General features: G+C 40.9%; 1 protein-coding gene across 2 annotated transcripts in view; it reads right to left on the reverse strand.

Annotated features, from left to right (window-relative positions):
• Positions 1–15520, reverse strand: part of AFF1 (AF4/FMR2 family member 1) — a 198343-nt gene that overhangs the window by 75581 nt on the left and 107242 nt on the right. For both annotated transcript variants that reach the window (XM_015561531.1, XM_015561530.1), the window contains exons 3-4: positions 10978–11098; positions 9659–10585 (exon numbers count right to left, since the gene is read on the reverse strand). In XM_015561531.1, coding sequence (XP_015417017.1) covers positions 9659–10585; positions 10978–11098 — 1048 coding nt within the window. The remainder of the gene's footprint in view (positions 1–9658; positions 10586–10977; positions 11099–15520) is intronic.

Here is a 15520-nt window from a genome sequence, read left to right on the forward strand (position 1 = left end):
ATATATTCAGAATCTCCCTACACCCTCCACATCACTAATTCCTCATTATGATAATCCTCTGTCAAAATCCTACTCTTTTCCTTAAAGCCCAGTTCAAATTTTAACTCTAACCACTCTTACCACCACCTACTGAGCTCTTATGTACAAAGCACTGTTCTAGGCACTTTATATAGAATGCCTCAGTCCAGTAGCCTCACAGACCATATGAATAAACTGACAGCACAGCAAGGTTATTTCCTTGCCCAGGATCTCAGAGTTGTAACACCACAATGTACTGTCTGCCATGAAGCTAACGTAATTTCTCCTTTTTATTAATGACTCTAGTTCAGCCGTGGGCAAACTACGGCCCGCGGGCTGGATCCGGCCCGTTTGAAATGAATAAAACTAAAAAAAAAAAAAGACCGTACCCTTTTATGTAATGATGTTTACTTTGAATTTATATTAGTTCACACAAACACTCCATCCATGCTTTTGTTCCGGCTCTCCGGTCCATTTTAAGAACCCATTGTGGCCCTCGAATCAAAAAGTTTGCCCACCCCTGCTCTAGTTATTGGATAAATTACCCAGTAAACAACTAAAGAACTTCAGGAACTGGCTCCATTTTCACCATGCAGACTCACCTTCCCATTGCTCTGCTCTGCCTCTACCCATCTCCCTGAACTCCTACTAGACTTCTCACCATGTCTTGCCTCCATGTCTCTTCTTTCCCGAATCCTCTCGCCAATATGCAGACACTTCAAAAGAAAACTCTAAAAAAATGTACAGTGTCCTCTTTTGAAAGGCAACATAATGCAGGTGTCACAGTTAAGGGTGTGGACTAGAGCCAGAATACTTGGATCTGGATGCATCCAGCACTTGCAGCCTCAGTAAGCTCGGACAAAAGCTGTAGCTCTGTAAGACTAAGGGATAATCATAGTGCATATCACGTGGGAGGGTTGCGAGGTCAATGAGGTAATACACATGAAGCATGTGGAACAGTTCCCACCAGAAAATGAACAAGAGAACAGTGTGAGCTTTCTATGCTTAATAGTTCCAGACTGATTATACTTTATTTTTTTACATTATGTAATAAATTCATTTTGCAAGTATCTTTCTCTCTCATTAGCACCCTTTATGACTAGTGTATATTCAAATATTTATTGACTGAAAAGGCAGAAACCCAGAATGTAAAAAATGTGAATTTTTCTATGACCGAACTATTCCAGATTAATTGGCAAAAGAATTTTTTTCACCAGTTAATATGTTCTCAAGCATGAAAAATGTTGGAAGAAATTCTAATTACAGCATTAAATTCTATTAAAATATTTTTTTTCTAAAATGCTATAGCAAATATTTGCTTTAGGGTAGAATATTTTAAAAATTAAGCTGTAAGGAAAAGGAGAATCCATAAAGCTTGAGTTTTTAATAATGACTGCAAGAAAGCTGAAAATCATAGAATGCTTTCCTTTCTTAAATCACACAGTTCGATTCAAAGCTTCAAATTCTTGCCAGTAAGAATTTTCAGAGTTCTATTATTTGCAATGTAAACAACACAACAGAAAACCCCTAAGGTGATTTGTCTAAGGGACACAGCTAGAAATAGGACCTCTAATTACTTAAATACTGAGTTCCCTAGATTAAAACATTAAACCTCAAAACCCTTCAGCCAAAGAGATGAAGGAGATTAGAATGGGCTTGACAAATTACCACAAGGTCAGGGGGGAAAAAACGTGGAAAGTAGGCCAAGCTTAAACAGGGAATTAAATAAAGTTCAGGAGAACACTAATGGTGTGTGTGGATGCTGAATCTCTGGGGAGTGAAGAAGGAGGGGAATTGCCAACCTGGTGATTTCAGCAATTAAAGAAAGGAAAAGCATCCATAGAAAAATAGCTGCTCATAAAGTTTTTGGAAAATGTGAACGTGCAGCAAAGTTAACCTTGGAAAATAATGATTTTCAAATAGACCTTGGCAAGTGGAGAGGATACAAGGTCAAAAATAAACTTGTTATGATAACATCAACCAGAATCCTCTCTTAAAAGGAATTCTGCTTCAATATCTCATGAGTATTGGTCACCCCCTACCCAAACAGCAAAAAACCAAACTCAAGTCATCCACAGAACTCCTGGTGGAATATCTGGTTTTCTGTCCCTGAAGATTATCAGTTGGCTCAAAATAAAAAACAATTAATCCAGAGAAGAGCTAAAATGACTGGGGTGGCTACGTGAGAGCCTGGGAGAGTGCACAGCCTGGAAAGATTCTGAAGAGTTGAATGTCTACATCTTGGCAAAGGCACAACGGGAGAGACCCAGGGGGGATCCAATAAACCTCCACAAACATCTCAAGTGTGAAAACAACAAGGCGGAACAGGAATTTCTTATCCTGGTACCAAATGTACTTCTGGCATTTTGAGAAGGAATAGAAAGTAAAACATACAAAGAAAACAGCTCTAAGTAATACCACTCAAAAAAGATTTTCAAGGTTCAATTGTGGGATTTCTTCTTGGGCTACTATAAGCAATTCTATTCTTTGCACTAACTCATTTCTAGCAGTTTTAGAGCTTTTTAAAATATATATATATATTGCCTATGATATTTAATATGTTTCCTTCAGAGTTTAAAGTATTTCTGCAAACTCAAAAAACTGCCAGGATTTGACTTGGCCAGTTGGCTCAGCTGGTTGGAGTGTTGTCCAGTACCCCAAAAGGTTGTGGGTTTGATCCCAGTCATCAGGGTATGTACTGGAGGCAACTCTCATATCCATGTTTCTCTCTTTTCCCCCTTCCTCTCTCTCTAAAAAAAATCAATGAAAACATAACCTCCAATGAGGAATTTAAAAAAAAAAAGTTTGCCAGGATTAGGAAATAAAAGGTGGCAGTTTCTACTCAGCTCCAGCTGGTGAAACTGAAAATTTTATTTTTCAGCAAAATTCTCCAGTTTGTAAATATTGGCTCAAGGGAGTGGGGAGCAGGGCATACTATATAGGCAAAACAAAGGTGCCAACAAGCCCAATCTAGCCTTCTGGCTGTTTGAAGCTTCTGCAATAAATTCTCACTTGCTACTACTACTTTTTAACCTCTATATTTACATATTTAGGGTCAAAAATTTAGCCAACCTCTAAGCAAATACAAACTACTTACTATTCAATATTTCTCATAGATTCGAAGTATTCTGCTCTAGTCACTCAGCTTCAGCTAATTGAGTACACAAATAACCTTGCTATAATTTTCCTAACAAAACATTTAAGTCATGTAGGTCTGGCCAAATTAAGAGCTAGCTCATAGAATCTAATTTAAATTTGCTATTATAATTAATATACTAAAAACATTTTTAGAAAATGGAGGAAAGCTAGACAAGGTTGTATCAGAATCTACTTTCACATGAACATGGAAATATTGGAGGCACAAAAAAGGAAACCATGAACTGTGGAGAAAGAGAAGAGTGTTGTTTGGGTTCCTACTTCCTTGATTTTTTCCCAAAAGCTACTCTCACGTCCTACTTAGGACAAAAGCCCCATCAATTTCGTGCAATCCCATGGCCCGAGGCCCACTCGGAAGACTGGAACCACTGGGAAAGGGGCCCTTATTATCTCATTCCTTGTAGCCTGTTATCAGCTCTTCTGGAAGTTTTATTTCTAGGCTCTAGAACAAATCTCAGGAGAATCAGATACAGAACCCTGAGCCTACCTGTATACCTGCCAAGTCAGTCTCCTAGGGAATTTTTATTTTTTACCAGTTTGTATTTTTAACAGGCTTCCCCAGGTGATTATGATGTGCTGCCAAGTTCCAGAATGAATGCAAAACTTCCCTTTGATCTACAGTACTGGGCTTATAACCCAAGAGGACTTGTTGTAAAGGTATCTGTACATCACATGGACTAAGCCACTGGCACGTACTGTTACCTCTGTTTGCAACACTGATGTTGCTTAACCCCTGCTACGCATGCTATGGTATATTTATGTTCATCTTGAAATCCTACATTGCAAAGATAATAATAGTCAGAGGTGGAGCTTTGGAGAAATGCTTAAAGTTATGAGGATAGAGTCATCCTGATTGGGTTTAGTGCTGTGTAAAAGAAGTTCCAGAGAGATGCCTACCCCTTCTCCCATCTGAAGACACAATGAGAAGGCACCAGCTGAAAACCAGAAAGAGGGTCCCTCAAGAGAACATGGCCATCTGGTGCCTTGATCTTGGACTTCCAGTCTCCACAACTATGAGAAGTAAATTCCATTGTTCATAGCCACCTAGTACATGGTATTTTGTCATAGCACTGCAGGCTATGACAATCCCTCACCTTCATTACTTCTACTCAATGTTCAGGTCTCACTCAAACAGAACTTCCTCAGAGAATTCTCTGAGCTCCTTCATTTAAGTCACAGTACCCTTTATCTTATGTCTATGTAAATTCCTTTATAGTACTTGTCCAAGTGCTCACACATTGATCAGAGCGGTTATTTGAATAATGTCAGTTTCTACCTAGATAGTTAAGGTCCAACAGGACCAGAACCACCTGGTTTGCTCACCACTATACCCCAGTCCCCAGCACTAGGCCTGGCCAACAGTAGGTACTCAAGATATTTGAGTTAAAAGTTGCTGAATTGACGATGTACATGGAAGACAGTGGGCTTCAAACTGTATTTTGAGTGTTTCACCAGCAGGATACACACCACTGACAGACCAAAAGTTAGCTGCCTGCAGGGTTAGATCATTTCATAATAGGACAGTTCCTCTCACAAGGTTTAGGATAATAAGAGAGTTAAATATGGAAGTAGGGAAGATTGTGTGCGCGCCCAAATGCAAAGTGAATCACTATCGCAGTTTCCCACTATGGATTATTTCACACTGCTGGGCTGAAAGTGGAAGGCTTCATTTAAGAGCTGCCATGAGTCAAAGTGTTCCAACAAGGAATTCCCGGCTGCAGATGACACTTCAGTCTTGGCGTTCAGGTGGAAGCATTTGGTAAGTGAAAACATTCCTAAATGATGTCCTGAAAGGTCACAAGGAAAAGAGCAATACTTTGTGGAAATTAGAGACCACTAGAACTCAGTCAGATTCATCTGGATCAGAAAGAATAGACCATATAAGGAGATAGAAGCAATGGCAAACTGATAGTAAATTCTACTAGGTTCCAGTGAGTTATTTGGGACATAAATTAAGACTAATTGTACCACTTCCATGTACACTTCAAACCCTAAGTTAAAAAAAAACCCACAAAAACACAAAAAAACAACAACACACAGAAGCCTGTAATTTCCACTAATGGACAGATTTTCAAGCTTCCTAGATGATCTCCAGTTTTTGCTTCTGAAGACTTAGCAGGTCACTTCTTTCCACCCAAAGCCTTAATTAACTACATACATGCAAACACATCCCGAATTTATTTTTATTTTTTAAAAATATATTTTATTGATTTTTACAGAGAGGAAGTGAGAGGGATAGAGAGTTAGAAACATCGATGAGAGAGAAACATCGATCAGCTGCCTCCCGCACATCCCCTACTGAGGATGTGCCCGCAACCAAGGTACATGCCCTTGACTGGAATCAAACCTGGGACCCGTCAGTCCACTAAGCCAAAGCAGTCAGGGCCATCCCGAATTTATTATTTCCAGTATTAACATTTTCTCTGAGCTGGTCTACTACTTATGATTGCTAACTGTCAAGTCTGACATGAAAAAAAAAAATATATATATATATATATATATAAAACAGCATCTCAAAAACTTAATAGTCTATTCCAAACCTGTTCCATCCAAGTCAACTCCATCCTAAGTAGCTAGTATCATCCCACCATCCGTACCTTCCAAATAAAAAAAGAAATCTACGAGCCTTACTTGATGCCTTACTGTCCTTCAGACCTCAGGCCCTCCCCTATCTCCAATCAATCACAAAGCGCTATCTATTCCCTGCCAAATACATCTGGAACTTGTCCACTTCTCACTATGTCCACTACTACCATCCTAACTCCAAGCCATCATCATCACTGCTCACCCGCTAACTGTTCTCCCTGTTTTCTGCCCACCCTTGCCTGTCCAATTCATTCTCCACCAAGGAACCAGAATGATCTTTTTAAAAAACATCACTCCCCTGTTCCAAATCCTCCAGTGGTTTCCAGTCATAGTTAACAACAAGTAAAAGTACAAAGATCACAGAACTGGGAGTTCTAGCTCTGGCTGCTACTAACTATAAAATTTAGCAAAATGAAGTGGCCTCACCCTCCTGGGCCTTATTTGCAAAATGAAAGGGCTGTAGTTTTATCTTTACAATTGTAATAGTCTAAGTCCAGTATACAACTTAATATACGTACCTCAGCTCATTCCATTTCTCCCTTTCAATAAATGCTTATTTCATAAGTACCATATCTCTCAGCACTCCCTCCCTTCCAGGCTCACGAACACTCACACAGGAAGGCCGTGTTTTCTCTGACTTTCCTTTGTTACCTTTAGGCAGAAAAGGAAAATACAAAGGGATCTCAACCTTCCACACGGGCAGGGCCATGTCTGATGTGCAACTCTCCAGCTGGGAGTTACCCGCATGAGATCAGCCAGGCCTTGGCGCTGCCCTCAGATGGGTCATGTTAAGCTGCTCTACATCTTCCAGTTGACACAAAACTAAAACTGACACACCCAGAGAAAACCGAGCGCAGACTTCTGCAGGCCAGGCCTCTATGTAGTCAGAATACTGACCTTTCGATAATATTTTTCCTCTAGGATTTTAGGAAAGATTAAGTTTTAAATATAAGAATGACTTAACCCAGAAAAGAACCATTTTTTAGGAAAACCAACTAAAATATACAAACCAAGTACTCCCCAAGAAGTGAAAGGACAGAAAGTAGTGTAAAGCCATGGAGAGAACCGCACTCATGTGGCTTGCGTCTGAAGGCACACCGAAGAGACCAGCTGACTTTTCCATTTTGGTTCACTTTTTAAAATACTGTTTCAAGAAAGCAGTGGGGAAGGGAGAGCAGTGAAGCAAACCACAAAACCCTCCCATTCAGAAAACGGAGAAAGAAAACCTCCTCTGACTTGCTTGGGACAAACTAAGCAAATAAAGAAAAACCACTTAGTTACCCAGCCCCTCTTCACAGTTCTACCAACAGTCAACTGCCTCTTCTGCCTCTCATTCTCCGTCCTTTGGTCCCAATATCACAAACAGTCCAGGATTGTTAATATTCTAGTTCTATAGTCAGAGTTCACTGGCTTTGCGTTTAACTCCCTGCTTTTTGTCCCCCATCTTTATGCTTTCCTTGGAGTCACCAGAATAGTAAATTTGAGATTTTAAATTCAATCTACATTTTCTTAAAAATATATCTTTAACTGGGTGTGTGAACAAAAAATTAATGCTAAGTATGTGAAATGTGAGATCTCAGTTTAAAAAGCTAAATCAAATCCAAAACCTAGCCAGAAAAGTACTAATATCCCTGCATCACGGATTTAATTCCCTTTCATTCAAGCTCTTGGCTCCTAATTCTCCTCACAAAGGACATCCTGAGTCCTCCATCTGCCTGAGCCCTCAGTTTCACCACCACCCCACCACCCCCAAATCAGCACTGCCTAAGGCCTCCTAGGGTGCTGGCACTGTAGCTGCCACTGACAGGAGAACCCTGAGCAGAAACCAGAGAGAGCCGTGGGATTAAAATGAATGCTGACTGCAAACACAGGCCAAAGATGAAAAGTTTCTACATACTCAATTGTTGATAGCAGGTGCACTGTGCCCAAAACCCCATTTTCCAATCACCAAACTATGGAGGGTTTTGTTCATTTCAAATGTCCACTCAGAAAATATGAAGACCCATCTAACATAGTCCCAGATTTGAAATTATGTATGAAGTAAGACCTTGGAGAAATCTCAACTCAGCTTATCTTTTTTTAAACCAAGAAAGCAGGACGTAAACTAGGATCCTCTTTCCTGAAAGGCTACTGGGAAGCCTACTGCTGAATTTACAGGGGTTGCTGTCCTGAGGCTGACACCTGAAACTTGCTCCAGCACCTCGTAGCAGAGAGTTTGTACTTGTACTCTAATTGTCTCCTGGGCAGAGACCAGTACTTTTTTGCATCCTATCCTGCACTTAAGCATATGGTTGGACATTTGGTGGGCAATGCAAATATTTGCTATTTTATCTTAAAATTGTTTTAAAGCAATTTTCAGTTGCTTAGGTTTTGTTGTTTTTTTGTTTTTTCAAGAATGAATGTTAAATTGTCCCCTTATGTGTGTGTTTAACTAGGAAAATAGAACAGATCCTATTTGACAAATAAAAGAAAGCAAATCCCATTAAATTATTTACTGTCTTAATTATAAGGCAGGCTGACTGGCCCTCCTTTTGAGGAGGGAGGACCTCGATTTATCCTTCCCTGCCTTCATACTGGCTCTCTTCCCCTAAATCCCATCATAGCACAAAACTGCAATAAATGGCTCATTCTGGTGAATCTTCATACGTTGGAGTTAAAGGCAGGATTCTGTCAACTTGGTCATTTCTACCATTTCCTTTATTCGCCCCTTTCTCATTTTCCCTCAGCCACCGAACAAGTCCCATTTTGAAGACGTTTGGAGGCACCAGAGCTTAAGAGCAGACTGCAGACAGAACCCCAACCCATTCTAAACCAAGAACAGCTTTTTCTCCTTAAAGATAAGGGTTATCTTTCCAGTGAAGGATCCTGGAATCTGCTTTTTCACCTTGAGGAATTTTACCTTCCAGCACTATGTAAGACTGCCATCTAGGTGCACACTCTTTGAGCAATCAATATGCACATTACAATATTTATCCAATAGATGTAACAAAACCACAGACTTTAACAGATAAACTTCAAAAAATTCACTTCAAACATTTACTTGACTCTACTGATCGGGATTTTGGAGTCACTAGCACTAATTTAGAATTTCGGTGATAGGATGTGTTCTCTGAGTTACCTCATTCAAACACCATGCTGCCATTTACGGGGGGTGGGGGGGGGGGCAGGAAGGAGAACTGTTCCTTTGCTTAAAAAGGTACAGTACTTTGTTACTTGAAAAAGCCATAGTTGAAAAACATTGTTTATATTTGCAACTCACTCTAATGTCACCACACACACCCTCTTCTTTCTTAGGTGGTAAATATAATATATTAGAACAAAAGTTTAGTTTCAAAGTTTCTTAACAATTTACAAGGAACAAACCTTTAAAAAGTAATGCTTTGCCTTCAACATTTTGGCCTTGTTTTGACTTTTTTAATGGTTTTGACCTCAAGAAAAACTAACTAGGGCTGAAGAAACAAAAAATTTATTTTCTTTATAGTGCTAAAGAAGCCAATATTCCCTGAAACAAACAAACAAAACAAACAAAAGCAACACAGCCCAAATCATTCTATGAAATTTTCATATTAGAAATGTCCTCTACATTATTGGGTTATACAGGTGCACACACTTTTCAAAACACAGCGAGCCACACTCTTACGATCTCTATATTTTACTGCATGTAAATTGTAGCTCAATAAAAAGATTTTTTTTTAATCTCTCTGCAAATCACATTTCAGTATCTGCCAATCAGTATTCCATCTCGGACCTAAGTTTCTGGTAGGTCAACCATATCCTAAGGGCAAAAAAGGAATTTCCTCACTCAAAAGCTACTGACACCCTGCCCCCAGCTCTCCAGAACTTCCATCTAAAACCTCTCTTCACAGGGGAAGTAGCCCAGATATGAAATTCCACTCACCTCAACTGACTGAGAAGGCATTTTCAGCTTGGTGAGCTTAGCTTTGGCAGGCACTTTTAAGTCGGTTTTTTCAAAGGTCTGTTGCCGGTAATCCTCCGGCAGCGGTTTCAGTTCGGGAGACTCACTAGGAGCCTGATCTTGACCGTCCATGGGCCGGACATAAGCCGTGGGCTTCTGCTGCATTGCAACGCTCTTTGAGGGGAGGGAGGGTGGGGGGAAAGACTGAGAAGGTGGCTGGGGAGGGGCCACTCCAAGGCTGGAGACGGCCACTAAACTGTCCTTAGGGGTCTCTTTGTCTCGGATCTTTACTGCCAGGTCCTTGGGAGATTTGGCGTGGCAGCAGCCTTTATTGTTGTTGTTGTTACTGCTGTGAACCTTGCTGCTTCCTTGTGACCTGGGAAGAGTTTGCTGGTTGGAATGTAGAGGTGACAAAGGGGGCAATGGAGAAGGTAAAGAGGAGAGGAGGGGAGAAAGCTCCCTCTCTGGAGCTGAGTCTGCCGTCGAAGCACAGTGGTCTCCTTCGGCTCTGCGGTCACCGTGTTTTCGGTGACTAGAGCTGTACCCCTCCTGACCAAGGTGATCCTGGGCCAGGTGCTGGCTGTCCGGGGCGCCATAGCTTTTCACATGAAGACTTGGCATTGGTTCCATTCTTGGCTGTGTCACTTTTTGACTGTGGCTCATGTTACCAACAGGAAGTGGTCCAGAGGCAGGAGTGCTACCAGGCTGGTGATGGACACGGGTGTGGAAGGAGTGCGGTGGAACGCCGCTCCCCTTCTCAGGAAACAAAGGGTATCTCGGCTTTCCCGGCCTACTTTCAGAAGCATCCACGGGATGAGCGAGAGGCTTGGTACTGAGTAACTCCTTTACTTCTTCATAGTTTCCCAGCATGTTCTGTATTCGACTGGATAGCTCATCACCTTTTTCTGTCTGAAAAAAAGAAAACAGCGAAGTTAGATATTGGTGGGAAATAAATCTAAGAAAACCCAACATTTAATAAGCCATGTTACATAATGGCATTAAAAAAGAAATGCCTCCATTTAATGTGTAACATAGAATTTAACGTGCAATGTAAACTAACTCCTTGTTGAGAAGCCTATCGTGGACAAATATTACTACATACAGAAGACTAACATTACAAAAGAAAACCACAAACTTGGGCAATTTTGACTCACAAGGTTCAGGGAATTTTGTATTTGTTTTCAGAAACAATCCCTAGGATAAGTTGTCTTATTTTCACAGGCATGGCCTTTGTTCAATCTTCCTTTCATCACAGAGTTAAATATGATGATAAATCAGACTTTCTAGCACACAATAAATACCTTGTAGGGCTCTCCAAAAAGGGGGATCTTTTCAGAAAATGCCTCTTTCTCTTGGTGAGCTTCCTGGTTGCGTCTTTCCTTCTCTCTAATTCGAAGCAGGTTTCTGTCTTCATTGTATAAGCTGTTTCAGATGCCACAAAAGAACAAAAACAGTAAAATTTACCAGTATCCGCGTTGTGCTATGCATATGTACATGTTTGAGGGAGGCAAGCTAAGTCAAGAAGAAGCGATGACAGGGAAGATGTAAAGAAAGCATAAGTCTCTCCTGGACTAAGGCTCAGTAACGGTCTGTGGCCCTCCAGCCTCAGTTCTGGCTCCAGAAACCTAAGCATTCACTCTGGGCGACTGCCTTCGTGGCTCAGGACTGACTCCAAACCAGAGTCTTTTATAGGCAGTGGTGGAGCTGAGACAAGATTAATGATATTTTTACTTTCAGCTTGCAAACTAAGGCATAGAGGTGGAAGCTTTTCATCTGAAAGAATCAGCAGGATGTGAACTTTAAAAAAGCTATTTTCCTGGATCAGTATTGCACATTTTGGAAGATTAAAATCAAAAGGCTCATTTCATAATTAAAAGATTACCAGACACCCAAAACAGCATTTACTTTATTCTCAGCCTATTCTACTGGGAATGTCCTGGTATGTAAACTCGAGATCATTTTTATTTCTCATTTCAAATGCCAAGGATGGGAAAATGCAATTTTAGATGTAAACTCTACCTACTGAGAAGTCTTATCATCCAATTGCCCTACTTAAACCACATAAAAATGGACCCTAAGTCATGAGCCCTGGCACCAAAAATGTTCAAATGCTTTCTCTAACAAGCAAAACACAGAGCTGGAAAGAAAAAAGTGTAGTTTTAGCTAGCATCCAAACCAAAAGTGGGCCTGCCCCATGTCAGAAACACAAGCTACTCCCGCCAACCCACACATGTGCGATATGAGAACAATGAAAATAAGAACAACTTTGCTTCTAAGTAACTACTGAATCTTTTCCCCCAACATTACTTGAATAAATAAGGAGGAAAATATCCTGTTGTCTTGTCAATATATGTACCTTTAGCAATTCTAGCCGTGATGTCAGACACGCTCCCTAGCCCTACTGATATATCCTGGTCTCTCTGCCCTCTCATAACTTTTATTTCCTCTGACAAGAAAGAGCCTACTTACTGGTCTCCCTGCGTCTTTCACCTCTTGTCCCTCTAATTTAGCCTTGTCTCATGGAAAGAAATCCCATAGACGGCCCTAGTTCTCGTGTCACTATCCAAATTTAAAAATAATAAGCATTTGATGGCTCTTTACTGCTGCAGAATAAACTATTATTTTTTATTTATTGATTTTAGAGAGAAGGGGGGGAGAGAAAAACATCAATTTATTATTCCACTTTTTTATGCATTCATTGATTGATTCTTGTATGTGCAATCTTGGTGTATCAGAATGATGCTCCAACCAAGTGAGCTACCTGCCCAGGGCAGAATAAACTCTAAATCCTTAATTTGGCATGAAAATTCCCCCCCAGTCTAGTACAGATCTACTCTAGAAATTATCCCACTCTCTCGTAGCAGGTCTGCCACATGCAACCCACTTGACAGTCAAACATACCCTATAAAGATGAGCCTCTTGCTCTAATCTCTACCCCAAAACCCCCTTTTACGGAAAGATTACCGATTCTTCCAGGACCAGCTTAGCTAGGAAGTAATGGTTCTCCTGCAAACCACCTCTATATTCCAGTCACACCAACCGATGCCCTGGCTCCTCAGTAACATCCTGAACTTTGATGCTTTCTAACTACACACATTTCCTTTGCCTCTCTCAACTGTGTATCCACATTCCCAATTTTCAGCTACCAGAAAAATCTCTGGAGTGATTCCAATGTCACCTACCCTAAAGGCTTCCCCAAATCCACTGAGTATTTTTTTTTTTTTTTAATATTCACCCTGGCCCTGGCCAGTGTTTCCCAGTGGATAGAGCATCAGCCCTCACATGAAAGGATCTCCGGTTCGATTCCCAGTCTAGGGCATGTACCTGAGTTGCAGGTTTGAACTCTGCCCCGGGGGTGGGGGGGGCGGGGTTGCGGAAGGCAACCAATCTATGTGTCTCTCTCATATCAATATTTCTCTTTCTCTTCCCCTGCTTCCCTCCCTCCCTTCTATTTTCTCTAAAAATCAATGGAAAAAATATCCTTGGGTGAGGACTAACAAAACAAAACAAAATTCACTCTGGAAGACAATCTGAAGGTAGGGAGAAGCTAAACTACCTGGTTGAATTCACTGGTGTGTGGTAAATAATTGTCTGCTTAAACAATTGAATCAAAAACTTTGCCTAGCCCTGAGCAGTATGGCTCAGTTGGTTGGAATGACATCTGTTGGAGGAGGGTTCAATCCCTGGTCGGAATGCATATGGAAAGTAACAAATCAATGTTTCTCTCACGTTGATGTTTCTTTCTTTCTCCCCTTCTCTCTAAAATCAATTAGGAAAAAAAAGGGGGGTGGTGCACAAAAAACTTTGCCTAGATCAGCCATGGGCAAACTACGGCCCGCGGAGCCGAAAGAGCGGAGGGTTCTCTTGCTCTCCCCTCCGCTCCTTCACCAGCAGCAGTGTTAACATGTATTAGTGCACACAAACACTCCATCCATGCTTTTGTTCCGGCCCTCCGGTCCAGTTTAAGAACCCATTGTGGCCCTCGAGTCAAAAGGTTTGCCCACCCCTGGCCTAGATGATGGACAGCTTAATATAAGATTTTAAGAAAACTCTTAAAACTATAGTGAACAACACAGTGAAAAGGTCAGGAGAAATTCAACCAGAAACTGGCTACAGAGACTAGTCTTTAATAGTCAGAAATCTCACGTGTTTCACATAGACTTGCTTCTGGGGGATAACAGCACAATGGGCACAATGACCATTCAAGAATTCCTTACAATTATTTTATGATTTTGGTAATTACTCTTGTTGGCTCAACAATTATGTAACATTAACACACAACCATGGCAGCCAAGTAAGAGGGCTGATCAGGAAATAACTTCTTTTTTTCCTTCAACCTTGTTTTTCTGCCTATTTGTTTGCAGGGCGGGGTGGGGCATGAAACTGCTTCTGAGCAACCTGAACTTCAAGCTTCTTTCCCAAAGCTACCTGTACGTAGACCAGATCCCAAGGAATCCGCTTTGCCCCTCTTTCCTGATTATGCTGGTTACAACAGTGTAGTCCATGGCGAACCTTTTGAGCTCGGCGTGTCAGCATTTTGAAAAACCCTAACTTAACTCTGGTGCTGTGTCACATAGAAATTTTTTGATTTTTGCAACCATAGTAAAGCAAAGACTTATATTTTTGATATTTATTTTATATATGTAAATGTCATTTAACAAAGAAAAATCAACCAAAAAAATGAGTTCGTGTGCCACCTCTGACACGCGTGTCATGGGTTCGCCATCATTGGTGTAGTCCCTGAAGCTTTATTCACTTGTGAGTGTTTACAGAGTTTGGTTCTGCTTTATAAGTAGAGTTTTTCCCATGTCTTGAGAAACCGCTACTTTTGTCTCAGAAAAGGGAACCCCAAATGGCAAAATTCTCAGTTCCAGATTGAAAAGTGAGTACCTCATCTATCAGGCTACTTGGGTTCCTCAATTAATTTTCTTGCCACGTCCACACACATCTTTAAGAAAAGCTACATTGATTTAAAATTACTAAACTATTTCTAAATCAATCAGCTCAGCATCCGTTAGGTTTTAACACACTTTGAGATTTTCATTCTAAAATAATAAAAACTGCTACAGAAATCATGAGAAAACCTCAATTTTACAAAATTTCTAAACCTGGCTTTCTTGCTATGTGATTCAAAAATCATGCCTCCCACAGGGAGGAAGTGCTGTTAAATTAAGGATTCTGGTTAATTAAGGTTTTACTTCATTTGTTTAACACATTAAGCGCCCTGTCAGTCATCGGTGAATGACACTATACTTTCCTTCCAGAAGACAGAATGGGCTGGGCGTTTAACATGTTAAAAAAAACGTTTAGCCCTAGGTGGTTTGGCTCACTGGGTAGAGCTTCGGCCTGCGGACTCAAGGGTCCCACCAGGTTTGATTCCGGTCAAGGGCACATGCTGGGTTGCGAGCTGGATCCCCAGTTGAGGGCGTGCAATGATTCTCTCTCATCATTGAAGTTTCTGTCTCTCTCACCCTCTCCCTTCCTCTCTGAAATTAATATAAAAAAATAAAACACGTTTAACCCACACCAGGATTTTATTGGCAGACGTAATACTATGCCAATTTTAAAAGACATTGAACATATTTTTTGTCCTTTATTCATCATCCCCCTTCAACTGAAAAAAACACACACAAAAACAGTCAGGTGAGGAAAGATGAGTGTCACTGGTAGGATGAGTTTTCTGAAGCCTAGACTCTGAGAGAAACTCACTCTCACCCACATTGTCTGATGGGCAACTCCCTGTCGGCCTCACTCACCAAGGCTCCTGGGCAGGCAGAGGAAGGCAGAACAGGAAGTGCCGTCTACAAATCCCAGGACTATATAAGGTAGGCTGTGAACACTCTT

This window comes from Myotis davidii, unplaced genomic scaffold (genome assembly GCF_000327345.1).
Source record: "Myotis davidii unplaced genomic scaffold, ASM32734v1 scaffold356, whole genome shotgun sequence".
Lineage (NCBI taxonomy): Eukaryota > Metazoa > Chordata > Mammalia > Chiroptera > Vespertilionidae > Myotis > Myotis davidii.